This window comes from Chaetodon auriga, chromosome 9 (assembly GCF_051107435.1).
Source record: "Chaetodon auriga isolate fChaAug3 chromosome 9, fChaAug3.hap1, whole genome shotgun sequence".
Lineage (NCBI taxonomy): Eukaryota > Metazoa > Chordata > Actinopteri > Chaetodontiformes > Chaetodontidae > Chaetodon > Chaetodon auriga.
The window spans coordinates 13,652,434-13,671,838 of record NC_135082.1 but is presented as its reverse complement, the minus strand read 5'-3'; the positions used below and the strand labels follow the sequence as shown (position 1 = coordinate 13,671,838).

General features: G+C 43.7%; 2 protein-coding genes across 2 annotated transcripts; one reads left to right on the top strand and one right to left on the bottom strand.

The window, feature by feature from the left end:
* The first annotated feature begins 163 nt into the window (after positions 1–163).
* On the top strand, positions 164–14,791 carry mapk9 (mitogen-activated protein kinase 9). The gene is made up of 12 exons (XM_076738512.1): positions 164–375; positions 5,560–5,706; positions 6,211–6,340; positions 7,247–7,305; positions 7,575–7,713; positions 8,120–8,285; positions 9,320–9,391; positions 10,633–10,815; positions 11,219–11,343; positions 11,424–11,487; positions 12,319–12,390; positions 12,608–14,791. Exons 2-12 carry the CDS (start codon positions 5,591–5,593, stop codon positions 12,742–12,744), a joined length of 1,263 nt encoding a protein of 420 aa, XP_076594627.1. The 5' UTR covers positions 164–375; positions 5,560–5,590; the 3' UTR covers positions 12,745–14,791.
* LOC143326195 (uncharacterized) lies at positions 14,788–17,234 on the bottom strand. The gene is made up of 2 exons (XM_076739731.1): positions 16,237–17,234; positions 14,788–15,243 (listed from the first exon to the last, which is right to left on the bottom strand). Exons 1-2 carry the CDS (start codon positions 17,232–17,234, stop codon positions 15,006–15,008), a joined length of 1,236 nt encoding a protein of 411 aa, XP_076595846.1. The 3' UTR covers positions 14,788–15,005.
* Between the last annotated feature and the right edge of the window lie 2,171 nt (positions 17,235–19,405).

Here is a 19,405-nt window from a genome sequence, read left to right as displayed (position 1 = left end):
TTACTTCAGAGAAGACTCTGATTATTTCTTCTGGTCTTTATACTGTATATTGTCATCAATAACGCGCACAACAAAAAGTTTTTGGTTTTTTTTTCTACAGTTTTCAGGGAGAAAAAAAAAGTTTGCGCTCACGTAAACTTTGCGTGATGACGTCATTCGCATGCTCGCCCTCTGCTTGTTGTGGCGTCTGCTTCCTCCGCACCCGTCCCTCCGCGCTGCTGCTGGAGTTCGCTAGGAGCCGGAGGAAGGTCTATCTGTCGTGACAGCCCGTTCTCCTAAACTTTTTCAAGTCGGGGTTGTGCCTGAAAGCCGGAGAGAGGGTTTTGTCTGTGTTTTCGATCCATGGGAGTGCCCTGGGAGCGGCGAAGGGAGAAGGTAGGTCTCGCTGCTGCCGCTGCCGCCTCCTCTGCCGTCCGTTGGTCCGTCAGAGCTCTCAGTTCAGCCCCGGCCTGACTACCGCATTGCTGCCGACAGAAGTGAAAATACGGCGAATGTAGGCCTCGGTAACTCTGTAACCGACCACAGGAGAGCTGAATTTAACTGGCCTTCGTGTTAGTGTGACTTAGGCTGTGTGAGCCGATGATTTCTGACTGTTAAACCACCAAGTGGCAGCGCTGCTGCGGCCGCGGTGTGTCATAACGTTACACGGGTGACTTCATACCTCTGTGTGTGTGTGTGTGTGTGTGTGTATGTGTGTGTGTGTGCGCGCGCGCGCGCGCTTTCGAGTGGGCGTGCTGGATTAGAAAATGATTAATAATCTCAGTTTTACACCTTTGGTACATTGCAGGATTGTCAGTGTACAGAGCTCACCCATAGACCCACGCTGATGTAACTCCAGCCAAATGAATGACATTTGTTCAGGCCGGGTATGCTCAGGTTTTTAAACCTATACGAAAACAGGTGTAGATGAGATGAAAGCTAATCCTGGTGCTATATTTCACCTCCATCTAGTTTATTTGGCATGGTATGTCAGAGGCAAGATTCAGCTTGTCAACAAAGCAGGCACCATGTGTGCATGGGATTAGCCTGTCATGTCTGAAGTGTGAAGCGTGTCAAAGCATGGGCAGGTTGGCATGGGTTGTGTTAGCCAGCAGCGCAGGGGGATCTTACATATATCTGTACACATGTGAGAGGAAACCAAGAGAAGAAATGTTTCAAGATGGAGCAGGACATGTGGTACTGGCATCCTTTCCCATCGGCACACCTTCAGCATCCTTCATCTTCTTCAAGAGACTGGTCTCTACAGCCTCAGCAGACATCACCAGTGCAGCAGCAGCAGCCTAGATGGAGTTTTACCCGCCCTTGTGTGTTTTATAACTCTGCTACATCAGGATGAGATGCTGAGCCTTTGGGCCATGCTAATCTGATATCATAGCCAGCTCACTGACTCCCATCCAGCTGCCAACTGAGGGCCAAGGCCACGTCAGACCCCAAGGCTGGGCCGGACTGAACTGGACAGTCGTCACGATGAGCTTTGGTTGAGGATGGTGATGTTTGCACGAAGGTCATTTCGCTTATCGACTCCTGGACAGAAGGGTTGGAATTAACCAAATAACATGCATTTATAACAATGGATTTGAAGGCACAAGGGAAGGAGAACATTGTACTCATCTGCCATTTTTTCATTCAAATTTATTCTAAATAATAAGTGTGCAATAACTCAGACAGACAGTTCAGCCTTTTATATCTGTTTGATATTTGAATGGTGACTAAAAGCACTTTGTTTTGCATTAAATAAACACTATTATAATTAATAAGGGCAGCACAGTTAAAGGAAATATGAGAATTGAAATCAATGTTTTTTGATAGTTGGTATCTCGTCGGTATCTGGGTAGAACAGGTTGGTCCTTAATTGTAGATTTGGTACATCCCAGACTCCAGTTGTCCACGTGATGAAGTGTCCTTAAGCAGGATGCTGACCCCCAAACTGCCCCAGATTTATGTGTGGAGAGAAATATATTCCTCATTGGACAATGCTGCCACTTTATTTGGGCTCTATGAGTTGTACTATTAGATTATCCATCTTCAGGAACTATGTGTATAACTTTTTCTTTTAAACATCGCACTGTTTATACATATGAATGAAACTTCATCTTTTAATAACAGAAAACTAAGTTTTTCTTCCAAAATCTAAATAAAACTGAATCAATAATGTGCCCAAAGAGAAAGCAAGCTGCTAAATGATTCCTACATAGGAAACACTGTGATGTTATACTGGCAAGCTGTCACTGAAAGCGCTCTTGCATGCAGCCTTAATGATGTTTGGGAAGCAGACACCAGTTAATTACAGCGTTCTCTTAAGAAACGTCTGTGATCAGCTAGCGTGGACCACAGTTACTGTCACTTTACCAGGCACTCTTGTTCTCTGTTAATATTGTGACTGAGTAAGTCTAATTAGTTGTTGAGGCCAAAATCACCATTATAACGTGGGTAACTGTCTGTCCTCTGGTTGGTATCTGCCCTTTTTGATTTCCCCCTCATCTGATGAATACTGCAGAATGATTTGTATCATGACTGTCATTACTGAGGTCAGGCAATATGATTGTGCCAATATAATTAATGATATGATCATATCTTTACTAATTATGTCAGTGGTGGAACGAGTAGTTCAGCTTGTTTATTCGCTCTGTCTTTATGTCCTGTTAGTCTTTGATGTACCCCGCTTGTAACCTACCTGCAATGGCTTAAGTTTCCTTCGGAGGTGTTAATGTTTAGTCAATTGATCAATTAGTTGTCAGCTATTAAATTAACTATTTTGATAATCGTTGAACAGAAAAAAGGTCAAGATTATCTGACTCCAGCTTCTTAAATGAGGATATTTTCCAGTTTCTTCACTCCTCTAGGACAGTAAACTGAATATCTGTGGATTGTGGACAAAACAAGACACTTGAGGACATCATCTTGGTCATTTTATAGATCAAACAAAGAATGTATTCATTGAGAAAGTCATCGACAGATTAATCAACAATGAACATAACTGTTAGTTGCCGCCCTAATTGAATCCCTTTGAATTTGCCGGCTTTAACAGGTGCCTACTGGCTTCTTTCTTGCTTTCTGAGCTTACATACAGTTTTCATCTCGCTCCAGTTGTTGCCTGTCAGTGTCTGTATGTCTATGCTGAGTCAACTGTACATTTAGCCCATAGTTGTGCCTCGCTTGGCAGAATGTGAAGGCTTGTATATACATTGTGCCTGCTGCAGCTGAAATGGGTTTTTAGTTATGATTTACGGCCCCTTCGTAGTCTTCTTCAGCTTGATGTGTGTGTTGTGAATCAGTGCACCGCATGTTGAGTTAAAAAGATCCTGGAGAAGAGGCGCCGCTGTTAGTCAACACAGCTTCCAAGCTAAAACAGCACTGTGTGTTTCGCCTAGAGGGAAATGCTTTGCAGGATAATTGTTGTACAAATTGTTCACGTGCTCGTGTTGAATTAGTGGCCCAGAATCCATGCTGCCTGCAAGAGGATCTTTAGTTTTATTCTAATTGAGCACAGCCAAGGCCTTAGCATGTTGTTTTCACTGCACCTGCATTTTAATCAAAGTGGGAGAAGTGCTGCTTGCGTGTCAGAATCAGAGTGTTCATCAAAAATCTGTCAGTACCTTTCAGTCACCCAGTGGAGATGTCTGTGAGGAGGCCAAAGGGAGGATGGAAGAAAAACAGAAAAGGGCAGAGGAGTTAGAGAATGTCAGGAGCATAAAATAACAACCAAGGAAGATAAAGCCAAGGAAAATGGAAGCAGTGAGACGAGGATAGAGGAAGGAAGGGTCCTTGCTGCTCTCTCCCCCTGGGTGTAGTGAGAGAGCCAGCTGGACGTGCATGTGAGGAGGAGGAGAGAAAGCCGGGGAGGAAGAGGAAGAAAGTAGATGGTGATGAGAAGGATTCGTTTGTCATCTGAGTAATGGTGCGCTCGCAGACCCACACCTACTGCATCTGAAGGCATGTTTTTGTCAGTATTTTGCAAAGTAGTCGGAAAAGAGCAAAGACAGCATGTTCAAGAGAGATTAAAAACCCGGGCTCATAACACAAGCTAACAATTCAGAACAAACCAACGCAGGAAATAAACAAAAAAAGCAAGATGACAAGCAGAGACTCTGTGGGATTAGATAACACAATCAGGCGAAGACGAGCAGTAAACACGGAGGGAAATACTTCAGCGAGATGCAGAAAAGAACGAGGGAAATCACCGCTGTGTTGATACGAGGCCACGAGGAGTTCAGCCATTTTTTCTGCACGGTGACAAACTTCACTGCACCGTGATGAGCATCAGTGAACTATTATTATGATGATGGGGAGGATAGTTATTATTATTGCAACAGTTTTTGTTTTATATTGTATTTTTATAAATACATTGTCTAAAAAAAATGAATGTGTTTGGTAGGTAGGGTAGCTGATACATACATGAGACAATGATATTAGCAAAGCCTGCGACAATTAGTTAATTAATATTTAAGCTTTATTTCTTCAGTCACCAGCCTTAATTATATTATTACTAATAATAATGTTTGTCATTATTATTATCAGATGATTTGGTAATAATATACATTGTACTGTATAATTTCTGAAGTGGCCTTTTTCTTTATTTTCATGTGATGGAAGCCTTTTTCTCGTAGGACTCGTTTTTTTTTTTTTTTGAGTGCTCGTTGCTTGTCAAAAGGAAAAGGCTGAAGTATCAGACTCCGTTTAACCTGTGGCTGTTTTCTGAAGGAATTACAAACAGCCGTGACCACTTGCTGTTGCATAGCTACATAATTGTGTGTCCTCGCCCCCACATGCACACACGCACACACACAAACCCTGGCCAAGAATAATACTCCTCCACTTCCTGCCTGAGGAGTCAATGCTAACACGGACATATTTTTTTTATAAACACACAAACACATCATGTGTTAACATCTTTTAGCATGTATTAGTTACCATGTCCTCATCCTATGCTGATGGCTGCACACATGCTTGTTGTGAAGCTGGATGCAAATCAAAGAATAATGAAAACGCTCAAGCTGAATTCTGCCAGCATCTGTGTGTGTGTGTGTGTGTGTGTGTGTGTGTGTGTGTGTGTGTGTGTGTGTGTCTTTGTGTTATGTATGTGTTTACTGAGCATGAGTGTGTCAGCATGAGTTTAGAGATGGCAGTAAAAGCCTCAGGAACTCCAAGCTGTCAGCTGCCTCTGTTCTCCACTACACACACACACACACACACACACACACACACACACACACACCCCAAAACATTTACAGCCTCGGCTTCAGTTCAGCTCAGACCCACCGTTACCTTTGTCAGATGAACAAACGGGGCAGAAAGTGGTGATAGATTGCTTGGCTTGGGCTGGGCTGAAAATGAAGGGAGTGATGCCAGGCACTGACAGATGGAACAATATTAGGTCCTGCCTGGATCATTTGAGTGATTCAGTGGGCTGAAAAAAAAAAGTTCTTTTCGTGCAGTAACGTCATCGCACTGATGTAAGATTATTCGTGTCATTTGGAGCACAGCTGAAGCGCCTGGCATGAAGTCAGTCATGCTGTTTGGGTGTTTATCTGTTTCCTTTTTTTTTTTCGCCCCCTGCAGACAGTGCTGGTGGTCCTGACTGTTCAGCAGGATGAGTGAGGCGGAGGGCCAGTTCTACAGTGTTCAGGTGGGAGACTCCACCTTCACTGTACTCAAGCGCTACCAGCAGCTCCGCGCCATCGGCTCTGGGGCCCAGGGCATCGTCTGGTGAGAGGCTGTACTTTTTATTAGCATGTTGCCAATTGTGTCACCAGCCGAGGGTGTTGTTAATGTTCCGAGTTCCTTCTAATTACATAAACATGTCAGCTGGTGCTATCGTAGGCTGATTTTGCACACAGAAGGAATAGTGCCGGTGTAAATGTTGAAATGAACCAAGGCTGGTTTTGTTTAGCTGCTCCAGTTACAGGGTCCTGGTGTTGTTCATCTTGGCTCCCTGTCATACTGTCACGGCTTACTGGCACACGTGTCTTTGTCTGACGAGTCAAAAGTTGGCCTGTGAAAAAGGCCTATTACAGCCATTATCAGTCTGTGTGTCGAGCACATGAGTTCAGAGTATCCAGTGTAAAGTGAAGAGAGGAAAATGTCTCTAGCATCATTACCATCGCATTAATGGTAAGTCAGACGATAGCTTCGCTCTGCAGGATGCATTTATTTTCTTCCTTGATAACCTCTGTCTCTGCCTGTTCCCTCCTCCATACAATGTGTGACTAGCTCTGCTCTAGATACAGTCCTTGGTATACCGGTGGCAGTGAAGAAGCTGTGCCGGCCCTTCCAGAACCAGACCCATGCTAAGCGTGCCTACAGGGAGCTGGTGCTGCTCAAATGTGTCAACCACAAAAATGTAAGACTTCTATGTAAAGGATAGGTTTCCAATTAACTGAAGAAAATAATCAAGTGCACATATGTACAGTCAAGGTTAGGTTACTAATATGATTCCAATGTAAGTGACAGGGACAAATTCCAAAAAGAAAAGTATGTTATGAAGTTTATCTGAGACTTCAAGTGGGGGTCGTCCAAAGTGAATCTAGTTTTAGTTCATCATTCCCTCTCTGCGTGTCCTCGGTTTCTGTGCTGAGCTGCGATGGAGGGACGGTAACTGAAGACACTGTAACCCTGGAAGGCACCCACTTGATTTGATTAAGTCAAAGTACCGAAGCCTCGTGTTAACCTCAGCTAAAGTTCGGAATATGTTTTGCATGCAATGAGGATTTTATCCCCCATCAGTTCAAGCCTATTGGAAGTGTGTCAATACTATTATAGCATCAAAAGATGTACCAATGTCCGTTTGAGGGCCTTGCTATTGTTTTAAGACAGACTTGAAAACTATCCTGTAAAGTCGCCTCTTTTTCCTTCATTCTGAAATATGTGTTATATGTTTGATAGAGATATATAAAGTATTCTAACACAATAAAGCAGTAAAAATCATTTTTTAGTCTTCTCATGTATTGTTTCATAAGACACTTCAGAGTTATAAATGATGCCCCTCCATCTTTCATTTGGCTGCATTAAACTGGCAGCCAAAGCACAGACTTTAATTGTCTGTCGAGATAAAAGATATTGAAATAATTTACCGACTTGAGGAGAAGAGAGGGTCAGCTCGCTGAATGTAATTTCTTGCTCAAAGTGAGAGAATCCCGACGAACCTACTCGGAGCTCTGCCCCCAGTTGGCTCGCTCTCCACACTGAAGTGGATGTAGTGGATGGGAGAGTATCAGAGTGGACTAATGGCCTGTCTCTCTGCTTGCAGATCATCCGTCTGATCAATGTGTTCACGCCTCAGAAGTCCCTGGAGGAATTCCAGGACCTGTGAGTGGCAGTGGAGTGTTTTTTGGCCGCAGCAATCTACTCTGTGCTCTCTGTGGGATTCAGAGAGTTTAGCTGAAGCAGTCTTTGTGTTTTCTTTCATTAAACGAGCATCCCTTATTTACTGTACCTGTCAGCCTCTTCTATTGTACTCTGTTGCTTTATATGCTCTCTCTGCTGTGATTGCTTATTTTTGTTTGTCACTGATTCTTCACGACTTTCTGCCTCTTCTCTGTCGCACTTAACCTTTTTTTCCCTCCCTCGTCCTTTAGGTATCTGGTGATGGAGTTGATGGATGCCAGCCTATGCCAGGTGATCCACATGGACCTGGACCACGAGAGGATGTCCTATCTGCTCTACCAGATCCTCTGTGGCATCAGGCACCTGCACTCTGCTGGCATCATCCACAGGGTAACAGGACAAGGATTAAGTGTGATATGCGCAGTGTAAAGTGTAACTTAATATCAGGCTGAAAGCAGCATCTTCTGTAGTTAAAATTTCAAGTATGTGACGTCACTGCTGGGTGCAGCCAGACGCCTGTAGTAAACCTCTGCACCACTGCTGTAAGGCAAGGTGACGTCAAGAATTCTCTGCTAAATATTTATTGGCACATTAAAAGTCACATTAGAACATTTGAGCTTTTGCCCAAATGTGGGGGTCGAATGTGTTTAAATGTAACAAGTTCGTCCCAAATGGCTGGCATCCGTTCAAGTCTGTCTCCAGCTGCTGTCTGCATAGAAATCTACACCTCAGTGGTAATATTTGTGTGTGTGTGTGTGTATGTTTCTGTAGATTTATAGAGTTTCTCTCCCCTCAGGACCTGAAGCCCAGTAACATCGTGGTGAAGTCCGACTGCACTCTAAAGATCTTGGATTTTGGTCTGGCGAGGACGGCCTGCACTAACTTCATGATGACCCCCTACGTGGTGACCAGATACTACCGCGCCCCGGAGGTCATACTGGGCATGAAGTATAAGGAGAATGGTAAGGACAACCAGGCACCAGTCTTAAAACAGTAGCTTTAAAGATCATGTGGTATCTCTGAAATGTTGGCTTGAACTGAGAGGGATGGATGAAGGAGTAGAGCCATCGTAGTTGACTGATAATGCAGAGCACAGCGTGAGGTAATTAAGAAACAGTGTCATCATTACATAGTTTGGCTAACAGACACAGTTTGAGTAAACAAAGAAGCATATCACATCTGAACAGATGGTGCCAGCAAGTCACAAATCTTTGATCCAGTATCAGTCGGGTTGTTATCATTATCATTACTATCAGCTATCAGTTTTTATAATGTGTCAATTGCTATAAAACTCAGTAAAGTTGTTCATGTTCTTTCTAAACTAGCTTTACTTCAAGGTGATACATGAACCATCACATAGAAGTATTATTACAAACAGGAAGCAGTCAAAGGACTCGTCGCGATTTGCCAAACAACCTTTTGCCTGGTCAAGAGTATATGTACTGTTAAAGCAGTCACCATGCATAGTGTTGCCTGTTGTTTAAATGTATGATTTATGCATTGTCTTTTTAGACTAGGCCTGAAGTGGTCTGTCTGATGTGGAGACGTTATCAGAACGTAGAGAGCTTTCAGCTTCAGTGAAACTGAAATAGAGGGAAGAGAGGAGTTAATGGCTGTTTGCCACATACGCACGCTCTAAAGCAAACAGCCGACTCGGAGAGCGAGCGTGAGACCGACTACATCCTACTCTGCTAAGCGCGCACACAGGGAAAGTGATGAAGAGAGCAACAGCTGTGTAAACTGATAAGCAGAGCTGCAGAGGCGAGGAGAAAGGCCTGGAAGGCTGCGGCTGCTTCCCAAGCCAGAGAGAGAGAAAAGACAGCCAGCCTAAAGATGAGCATGATGAAAGGATGGACCAAAATAACAAGAGCCTGTGCTCTGTCCCAGTGCTTGTCATTCAGATTCAAACCATGGATGTGTGTGTGCATTATAGTATGTGGTTGATTTTGTCTCATCATTATTTGATATCTTTTCTGTGTGTGTGCTGTGTTCCCAGTGGACATCTGGTCAGTGGGGTGTATCATGGGAGAGATGGTAAAGGGCAGTGTCATCTTCCAGGGCACCGACCGTATCCTTTACCGCTGTCTCTGTGCCACTTGTGGTCCCATTTCTACCATCTTTCACCCTCCATCCGCCTCCATTTAGCACAAACTGTCTCATTCATCTTGCCAATTTTCTTGTCTTAGTGTTCCTACACTTGTCAGTCATTTTCCTGTCATGCCCTCTGTACGTCGTCTGTGGGAAAGGATCATTCCTGATCTCCAATACACCTCTGTTGAAACAGAGAGCTTCATGTGTTTCCCGTCCTCTTCACTGATTATTAATCTGTGGAGTTGTTTTTCAGATAACGTGTTAATTGATAGAGGGAATCAAATTGACGCGATTCAATTCATTTGCATTTATATTGGCCGTTTCTCCGTTTCTAATGTGTTTAGTCACCTCTTCACTCACCAGCTGCTTTCAGTGGCACTGTCCATTTGCGCCTGAGTATCTGAGAATGGATGCAGGGTGCACTGTGATTGTGGGGTAGATTGCTTTATTCATTCTAATATCCTTTTACTGCTATTGTAAGTCAGTGGACCCACTGAATGTGTATATCTGTATTTTTAGCCGTGCCATTGGCGTAATTGAAGGGATGGCAATGTCGGTCTCTGTCGGTCCACCACTTTGGTCCAGACTGAAATATCTCAACATCTGCTGAATGGAATAGCACAAAGTTTTGTACGTACATCGATAATTCCCAGCTGATGTATCCTGCAGGCCTGACTCAGCTCTGACTTTTCCTCTAGTGCCACCTTCTTTTGTGTTTTTTAGCAAAAAGTCTTAGCTAATGGATAGATTATGAATAGTATACACATTCTTGTTTCCCTCAGGATGAAGTGTAATAACTTCACTAATCCTCTGACTTCTTGTTTGTTTGCACCATTGTCAGGTTTCAGTTTCTACAATACTTCAGTTTATGTTCAAATATCTACAAAGCTCATGACATTCTCATCAGCCTTAGCTGTACTTTTTGTGCAAATTAGCAATTGTTAGCATGCTAAACAAAGATGATGAAAATGGTAAACATTATACCTACGTAACATCAGCATGTTAGCATTGTGAGCATGTTAGCATGCACCACTGTGCCTAAGTACAGCTTCACAGATCCACTAGCCTGACAGTAGACTCTTTATTATATTTATACGTGTTGTGCAAAATGCATCAATTTCAAACATTTATCTCCTGCCTAATCAAATCTCTCTCTCATTTGCTGACATGTGTACATGCCCATGATGCATCTGACTTTTCCATAAGCGTGTTTTCCAGACATTGACCAGTGGAATAAGGTGATTGAGGTTCTGGGCACGCCCAGTCTGGAGTTTATGAACCGACTGATGGAGACCGTCAGGAACTACGTGATGAACAAGCCGCAGTATCCTGGTGTCAGCTTCGCAGAGCTTTTCCCAGACTGGGCCTTTCCTTCTGACTCTGAACATGACAAGCTGAAGAGTAAATTTGACACTAAAATACACTTGTTTAACTTTAAATGTATATTGTTACAGTTCCATCACATGGATGATTGAGAAGATTGTCAGATTTCATGGTTTTTAAATCTCACACCAAGGACACTGCCATGATGTTTACATTTTAGTGAGGCATTTGTCTGCATTATATTGATGCAACAAGACATTCGAATCATCATGTAGGTCAGAAGTTCCTCTGCCCTCTAACTCTGTGGCATTTAGAGTTAGAGACCACATCACTGAAACCAGAGATCAAATCTTGACTTCCTCAGAAATGTTACCCAACACCGCAAAGGGAAATAATCAATTCTAATGAAGACTGCTAAAATGAAATGATGTCATGGTCATTTTTCTACATTAACACTGCCCTTTCTCTGTTGCCATAACAGCAGGTCAAGCACGGGACCTGCTGTCCAAAATGCTGGTCATTGATCCCGAATGCCGCATCTCTGTAGAAGAAGCCCTCAATCACCCGTACATTCACGTGTGGTACGACCCCGCAGAGGCCGACGCGGTGAGGAGACTCTTCCAATGTTATCGATGCAGCGGCTGTGTGTGACCTTGCTGATGTATGTATTTCTCTTTGTTTCTCAGCCTCCCCCCCAGATTTCAGATAAGCAGCTGGAAGAGAGAGAGCACACCATCGAGCAGTGGAAAGGTAGGATGCGCTGCCCTCTAGGGAAACCTATCAGCAGTGCAGCTTAACCTTCTTTGCACTTAAAATTACAGGAAACTAAGCCTATTAAGAATCATGTTTCTCCCATGTCTATATATATTTATATGTACTGTATATACAGTAATAGTCAAAGGTTTGCACACACCTTCTCATCCAGTCTTTATTTCTGTCATTTTCTACATTGTAGATTCATACTGAAAACATACTGTGAAAGAACACATTTTGAATTATGTAGTAAACAAAAAGCAAAATGTGTTTCATATTTTAGATTCTTCAGAGTATCCACCTTTCGCCTTGATTTTGCACACTGTTGGCATTCTCTCAATCAGCTTCGTGAGGTCATCACCTGGAATGGTTTTCAGTTAGCAGCTGTTCCTTATCAAAAGTTAATTAGTGGAATTTCTTACCTTCTTAACACCTATGAGATCACCAGCTGTGTTGTGCCACAGTAGTGTAGTGAACAGTAAAATACTGTAGTAATCCACATTATTGCAAAGCCGCTCAGCGAAGTAAAGAGAAACGACAGCCCATCATTAGGTCAGTCAATCCACAACATTTCTTACTGCATACAGTAAGTCCACATGTTTTTTTTATAGTTTTGCTGTCTTCAGTGTTAATCTACAATGCAGAAAATATATATCGCTGGCAACAGGAAATAAAGAAGTCAGATTTAAGTTACAAACATACAGTACGACCAATCAACATCAAATTAATGACATCTCTAAGAGCTGATTGCAGGATCACAGTCAATTAACACATATCTAACTACAAACTGACAATTATAAGCACCAAGCATTGTCTGGTTCTCTACAGAACTCATTTATGAAGAGGTGATTGACTGGGAAGAGAGGAACAAGAATGGACTGATGAAAGAAGACTGCTCAGGTACGTACATGCTCCATTCTCTCTCGTTATCTGCAATATTGGGCAGCACAGTGCTGTCAGGAGTCAGCGCAACGAGCTCCACTAACTCTAGATATTATTCTTATATGTACTACTGCCTAAACCTTGTATCTCTGGGTCCTCTACACTGTGTGTGTGTGTGTGTGTGTGTGTGTGTGTGTGTGTGTGTGTGTGTGTGTGTGTGTGTGTCGTGTATCAGATGTGGTGTCAGGTTCAGCCTCCCAGTCCTCATCAGCCAACGACATCTCTTCCATGTCCACGGAGCAAACCTTGGCCTCGGATACAGACAGCAGCAGCATTGACACGCTGACGGGACCTCTGGATGAGAGTCAGTGAACACAGTCCATGGCCACGTGTGTCTGCCTGTCTGCTTCCCTCAGTTCCCATTTACAATATCCAATATCACTTTCCTTTCTTCTCTTTTCACCCTCATCCCCCTTTTTTCTGTATTCTTTTGTCCTTTTTTATCCCCTTTTAATCCTGCTTTTCTCTTCTTTCCTCTTTAACCTCAGTGTATAGGTCTATTTTTTCTATTTCTTTTCTGTGTGCAACGTGCTGGATCTTGGTGATCCTCGACAACTTCAGACTTGGTTTTTTGACTGCTGCCCAGGAGTCAAAGCTATCTATTCTATCTATTGGCTCAAAGGTTTATCTTTCTCTTCCTTGTGGATATTGTTTAACTTGATCAAGTATATATGATGTATGCATCCATATGGATTTTCAGGTTACCGGGAATTAGGTGGGGGGATTGTTGTTGGTTCTGTACGCCTGTATTTTAATAGTTTTATTTTTTTAGCAAATATTTAGTTGAGACCAGAGGTTATTGTCATCAAATACAAGCAGACACGCACTGAACATAGACCACAGCAGCCAGCTGCTGTCATGCATGTTATGCCAATATGAACAAAAGCTTACCATAAGTCAGTCTCGCCGACCACCTGATGTCCATCTGATGATCAAACGCTCATCCAAAGTTTGATCGATCTTTCAGCAGCTTGCAGTATTGCAGATCTCCACCGTGGTGCTTTCTGCACAGTGTTTTTTAATTAATTGGCTTGAGTGATGTGGATTATGAGCTTTTCCTCCTGACAGCTAGGGGAAGCTGTGGTTGCAGTGTTACAGTTTTCTTTCCTGATTATAATGTACTGTATGTAAAGATGTTATGATCTGACACTTATAGTTGCTGTAGACTCTTTTACTGCTAATAGATAAGGTGTGCTTGTTTTGTTAAGAAACTCGGCATATCTGTAGAACCACATATTGCAATCATCCCCATTTGAAATAAGGTACTGACTAACAAAGTGTATATCACAAAAAAAAAAGATCACACACCTGTAAATTCAAGAGAGGCAAAAAGATACACGTGGTATTTATTTTTGTGTTCCTGCAAAATGTTGCACACAATCAGATTGAGGCTGATGTCAGCGGAGCCTCTTGACAAAGCATTTCATCCACAAATCAATGCATTGGCTGCTCCTTTTCTAAACCATTCCATTCGTCCTGGAACAGCCACAAAATTGGTCATGAATCAGACATCATGTAGAACACGTGAGCGCAGTCAAACACAAATAACAGTGTTTAACTTGCATGAAGGCATTAAAGATGCCAATAAGATAGCGTTGTTCTTGTTATAAGGAGAAATCGGTTCAGGTCAGTTCTTTCATTTACAGAAACTTGATGTTCTTGGTTCTGAAAAGCCTGTTTTTGATGCTGATGTTTTGTTTGTTTTGCTGTTTGTTTTTGGTCTTGTAAGCATATATTTGTGTGTATTATCAAAATGTACTGTGCAGCGCTCTCCTTCATTATCTCTTGTAATTGTCCTTAAAGACAGCAGTGGCCTGGTTGCAAAGGCAGCGTCTGTGGAGGACGTTGGCCCTTCAGCAATGTTGTGGTTTAAAATGAGGATGTGACTGTGGAGTCCTGGATGAAAATCTGGACATCAGAACTCCAGATGGAAACTCAAAAATGAACCTCGGAGCTGCTTTTTGCAGAACTGATTGCACAGTGTGATGGACATGCAGAAATATGACACTATGGAGTCACAGGACTTGAAGCACCATGTTGTACACTATATTTTCCTTTTATATACCATGACCTTATTGTTTCAGTCATGCCTTAAAAGACCAGAGGAGTGGCCAGTTGGCCACTCCCAAAAATCTTACGAGATAAGGACTGAACATTACAGAACATCCTGTGTGTTTACCATGTTGTGAAAAGAAAAACAAAAGCTCCATTGTACACACTGTACATCTCACGTTTCTGTTCCATTTGTTTCTCCTTTTATTTTCAGAGATGTCCTGTGTGACTGCAATGACCACAATATAATCACTTGGCCAACATCTTTTGCCCTCACGTAACTAATAAAGTGGACATCAGTGATTCATTTTCTTTCAGTGATGTTGTTTTGTACAATTCTCAGATTCAACAACCGCAGACTTAAATCATTCCCAATCAGGAAAGGACATATTCTGCTTGGATACTGACAAACTACGATGCTAGAGCCTCTCTAGAGTTTAAAGACTAGCCGGTCTTGTGCCTTCTGTCCTTCACTTCACACACACTGTTCATATCATCACACACTTTTTTTTTTTCTTTCCTCAAAAGCTCTTGACAATACATTCTGTCTTCTTGGCCTCATTGTTGAGCTCTCCAAACGAGTCAAAGAACTGCTCCATCTCCTTCTGCAGGCTGGCATTGTGTTGTTCTGCGGCAGCCCGAGCCCTCTCAGACTCCACGATCTTAGCCTGGACGACCTGGTACCAGTGCCGCTGCTGCGCGAGGTTTGTTTTCAACCGAACAACCTCTACCTGCAGCTCTTCATTTCTTTGCTCTAGGCTGGTGGTAAAGACATGAGGAAGAGGGGAGGAAGACAACAATATCAAAATGACTGGGTGTGAGCAAGAGGCTGAGAGCTGGGGGGGGTGGTTTAGCAATGAACAGGAGTGAGAGGAGAGGTCTATTTGTTGGTCAATCTGTAACATCAGTATGTTTACTGTTTGGTTTTACTAGCTTTGATTCTTAATGCCTGATCTGATTGGAAAAGGTAGAACAGGAGGCTTTTAAGGTTGCGTGAAATTGTACAATGAAATCCATCCACTGTATCTACCACCTTCCTCTACTGTTGAGCTAAAAGAATCGTCATTTTCCTCTTGACCTTCCAACCAGTACCAACCAACCTTACACTGAGACTTGCTCTATCTATATCGGTAATAAATGAGGTATGTGTTGTGTCTAGGTCAGCAGCGTGGCCCCTTAAATTAGCTCTCTTTCCAGTGCCATGAGCCGTTCCTATAGGTCAACCACACAGGCTGTGCTTTCTTTCTAATAAAGCCAAACCGCTGTTTTTCAACAGGAAACACTGACTTTGTAGTTTTAATCACTGGAGTACATCCAAGTATTAACGCAGTAGTTGATATGTGATATACTGACATTTCCTCGATAGACTGACATGAGAGGTGGTTAAACAGAAGAGAAATAATTATGACTTAAGATAATTCAGACTTAGTCATAATCTTAGTACTGTCCATGGTGTAAACATAGCACATCGTGGGAGAATTTGGGGAGACTTAAAAAGGAATAACAGTTGACGGCGCACTCAAACTAAACAGGAAATAGCGTGACACTCGGGTCAACTGAGGCCTGGGAACATTATGTTACCTTTCGCTGGAAATACACCAAGGGCTGTAAAACTGTCAAAGGCTACTCAGTGAACGTGTAACACCGAAGCCAAGAATGTAAACACATTCAATTTGGGACATTTGGTTTGTTTCTTACTTGCGCTGTGCAGCTTTATAACTGACATGCAGGACCAAATGAAGTAGACGTTACCTGATTATCCGTGCCTCATACTCCTCCCTCTGTCTGACTATTTGCTGTTGGAGGCTGGTTAGGAGGCTGCGAAGGGCACTGGCAGAGGGGTCAGCCAGGGGTACAGGTGGGGGCACCCTGGGAGACCAGGATGGCTGCTCTGAGTGCTGGGCTCCAGCTGGGGGCCACAGAGCCTGGCACTCAGTTTGGGATAGCTGATGGGGACTCGCTGCACCTTGCTGTTGCTGAAGAGGTGACATCGGGTACTTAGTGTGCTTCATCAGGTCCCCCTGCTCAAATCTACAGGACCCTGAGTCCAGCTCTGGATCCTGTTCATGCTTCTTGTCTTGGTCTGGATTCTGGTCCTGGTTGCTAGAACCACTTCCAGCGAGGATGATTTCACAGGAAGACCAGGGGCTCTTGTCTTCACTCACTCCCTCGGCGTCCATCTGTCCCTGGATCTGCTCAGGGGCCCATGCGTGGTACAGCTGCTCCTGCAAGTGCTCCTGGAAGGTTGTTTCCATGTCAAAGACCTCTTGGAGGCTGTCAGGGGTAACGGCATCTGGGAGGTTATCATACAGAGACAGAGCACTCCTGTGCTCCTCGCTCTGTGATGGGCTGGGGCTCTGGTTTAGATGAGCTCTGTCCTCAACCCCCCAGCTACCTCCCTGTTCTCCTCCTCTCTCTCCTCCTCTTGTTCTGTTTATGCCTGGATCCAGCTCTGTTTCCCAGCCCAGTCTTCCCAGGCCTCTTCTCCAGCTGCAGTAGCTGTGATCTGGCCTGTCGCCAGTCCCTCTTCCCCCACTGACCAGTGTGGGAACCTCAGCTGGGGCCAGACCAGGCAGAGGGCTGCAGGGGCCTGGGAGTCTGGTTACAGCCGGGCACACAACCCTACTCTCCATTTCCTTTTCCCTGGCCATCCCTCGCTGGGCAAAAGGTGGGCAGTTGTCGTACAGGGGGTCCGTGGAGCAGGAGCTGGCTGTGGTGGGGGTCTCAATGGGAAGACAGTGCAACTCCATGATCCCACCATGCACATGGGGGTGCTGAGAGCCTTAGATAACTGCCCTCCCCTCCTCTCTCTGCTGTAACTTGGGATTCAAGCCTTGGGTTGTGGATTTGTCAGCGTGGTACAGAGCCTGTGCCAAGTGCTGATGTGTCGTGGGGAGAGGAAGGTGTAGGAGCCCTCCTCCCCTTTGGCTGGCTCTCTGCTGTGAAGCTGCCGCCTAACGGTGGACAGGTTATAGTCAGTGTGTGTGTGTGTGTGTGTGTGTGTGTGTGAGAGTGTGTCTGTCTTTCTTTAAGCAGGACTGACATCAGCTGTTACTTTAGCACAGCTTCTGAGGGAGGGACCAGGGTGTAATATAGTCTGGCTCATTCCTAAAGACAGTCACACATAACTGCAACCACAGAAATAGACAGTGGCCATGGGCACAAAGTGTGAGGCACACACACAATGATCCCCAATGATCCCCATCTGCGCACAATGTTTGTGCATTGAAATGTGCCAAAAACACATCACACTTAAAGATTTGATGTACAGTAATACAAGATTTTTACTTTTACTGAATAATGCTTGCATTGGCCTCTTAGTTCATCTTGGCCATTGATTTTCCTTCTCTGTTTTAATGCACCCTGTCTGCGTTAATGCTGTAGGATGTGTTAACAGTACTGTAGACAGAGGTTCACCCCATGGAATCTGTCCAAGTGCATTTATCAAAGCTCTGAGAGCAGCTCAGCACCAAAGCAGTGAAATGTTGACATCATCAGGAGCCAGGTGACATGTGATATAGTATCAAATCATGGAGGTTGCAGATTTAACTCACACTGTGTGGTTGAGAGGGGAAATGTGGCTGATGTTCAGGGACATTGTTTGTCTCATCGCAGGTGTAAAAAGTGAAGGACACAAAGGGATGACAGGAGGAATCTGCAGAGAGAGAGAGAGAGAGAGAGAGAGAGAGAGAGAGAGAGAGAGAGAGAGAGAGAGAGAGAACTGGCTAAATGTCTGCGGACACACACAAATCCTCAAAAGCGCCATAGTCAGTGTGTCTGAAGACCACAAGGTGGAGCTGTAGACAGCAGTATGAAGAGTCCCTGCTGTAAATGGGCGGTGTACACTGAGATCTTTAAGACATTCTGAAGACAAGATGATGCATTCAGGGAAAACTGAATTGATTTGGCGCTCAAAATTGTGTCTTTATCATTTAAGATCATTTTGTGAGCTTCCTGCCTCTCATTCATTCTTGTTCAGTTGGATGTTTTTTGGCTTCTGTTTCTATCTGAAGGTTTCTTTTTGGTCTATGTTTGAGTTGTAGAGAGGGGTAGTTGGTTTTTGGTGCCATATAAAGATCAGATAAAGCCAATTGATCTACTATTGATCGAACAGCCCAGTGAATAACTCCTTCATTACAGTGATGCCATGGAGGAACCACTATCAAGGCACTTCCTCTTGATCAGAAGAAATATCCATACATGCAGTTTGGCTTAAATCACTTCCAGTCAAACAGCTGCAAAGAGACAGGAGGAAGTGACGTCAGTCAAACCTTTTTTTAACCACATGTACTGCCTATGTTTTTTGATTTACTCTGTATTACTGCCTTCCCAACTCACATACATGTTCTTTTTACTTGTAGTACATATTGCAGCCGCACTTACAAAGCATGTCCTGTTGCCCGCTGTAAGCAAACAATTGGGACATGCTACTTCGTTAATTAATTTGCACCTTGAACTTTGACCCTCTTGGTCATACATCTGTCGCAGTCCATCATGCAAAATTTGAAGTAAGAAGAAGAATAAGTATGTGACTTTGAAGGGGCACAAAGGCTTTGTGCTAACCCTGCTCTCGGCAGCTCGGTTGATGTGACGTATCTTTCACTGCACAGATGATTGTAGGTCAGAATAGCCAGAAAAGCATGCTGGCTTGCATACTGCAAAATGCGAGCGAATGCAGTAGGCTTACTGAATTCGACATACTATAAATTGGTACATACAAAATCTTTTACTGGCAGACTAAATAGCATGCCAGCATGCTATTGGGCTGCTGCAAATGTGTTCCACCAGAGCCTTGGAGTGTCACAGCAATTTTTCACGAATCAAGGGCGCGCTGCAAACTTCACTTGTCCATCAACGCTGATAAAACTCCACTCTTATCTGCCCTATGTAAATCGCCCCACGTCCTTCAAGGCTGCACAGA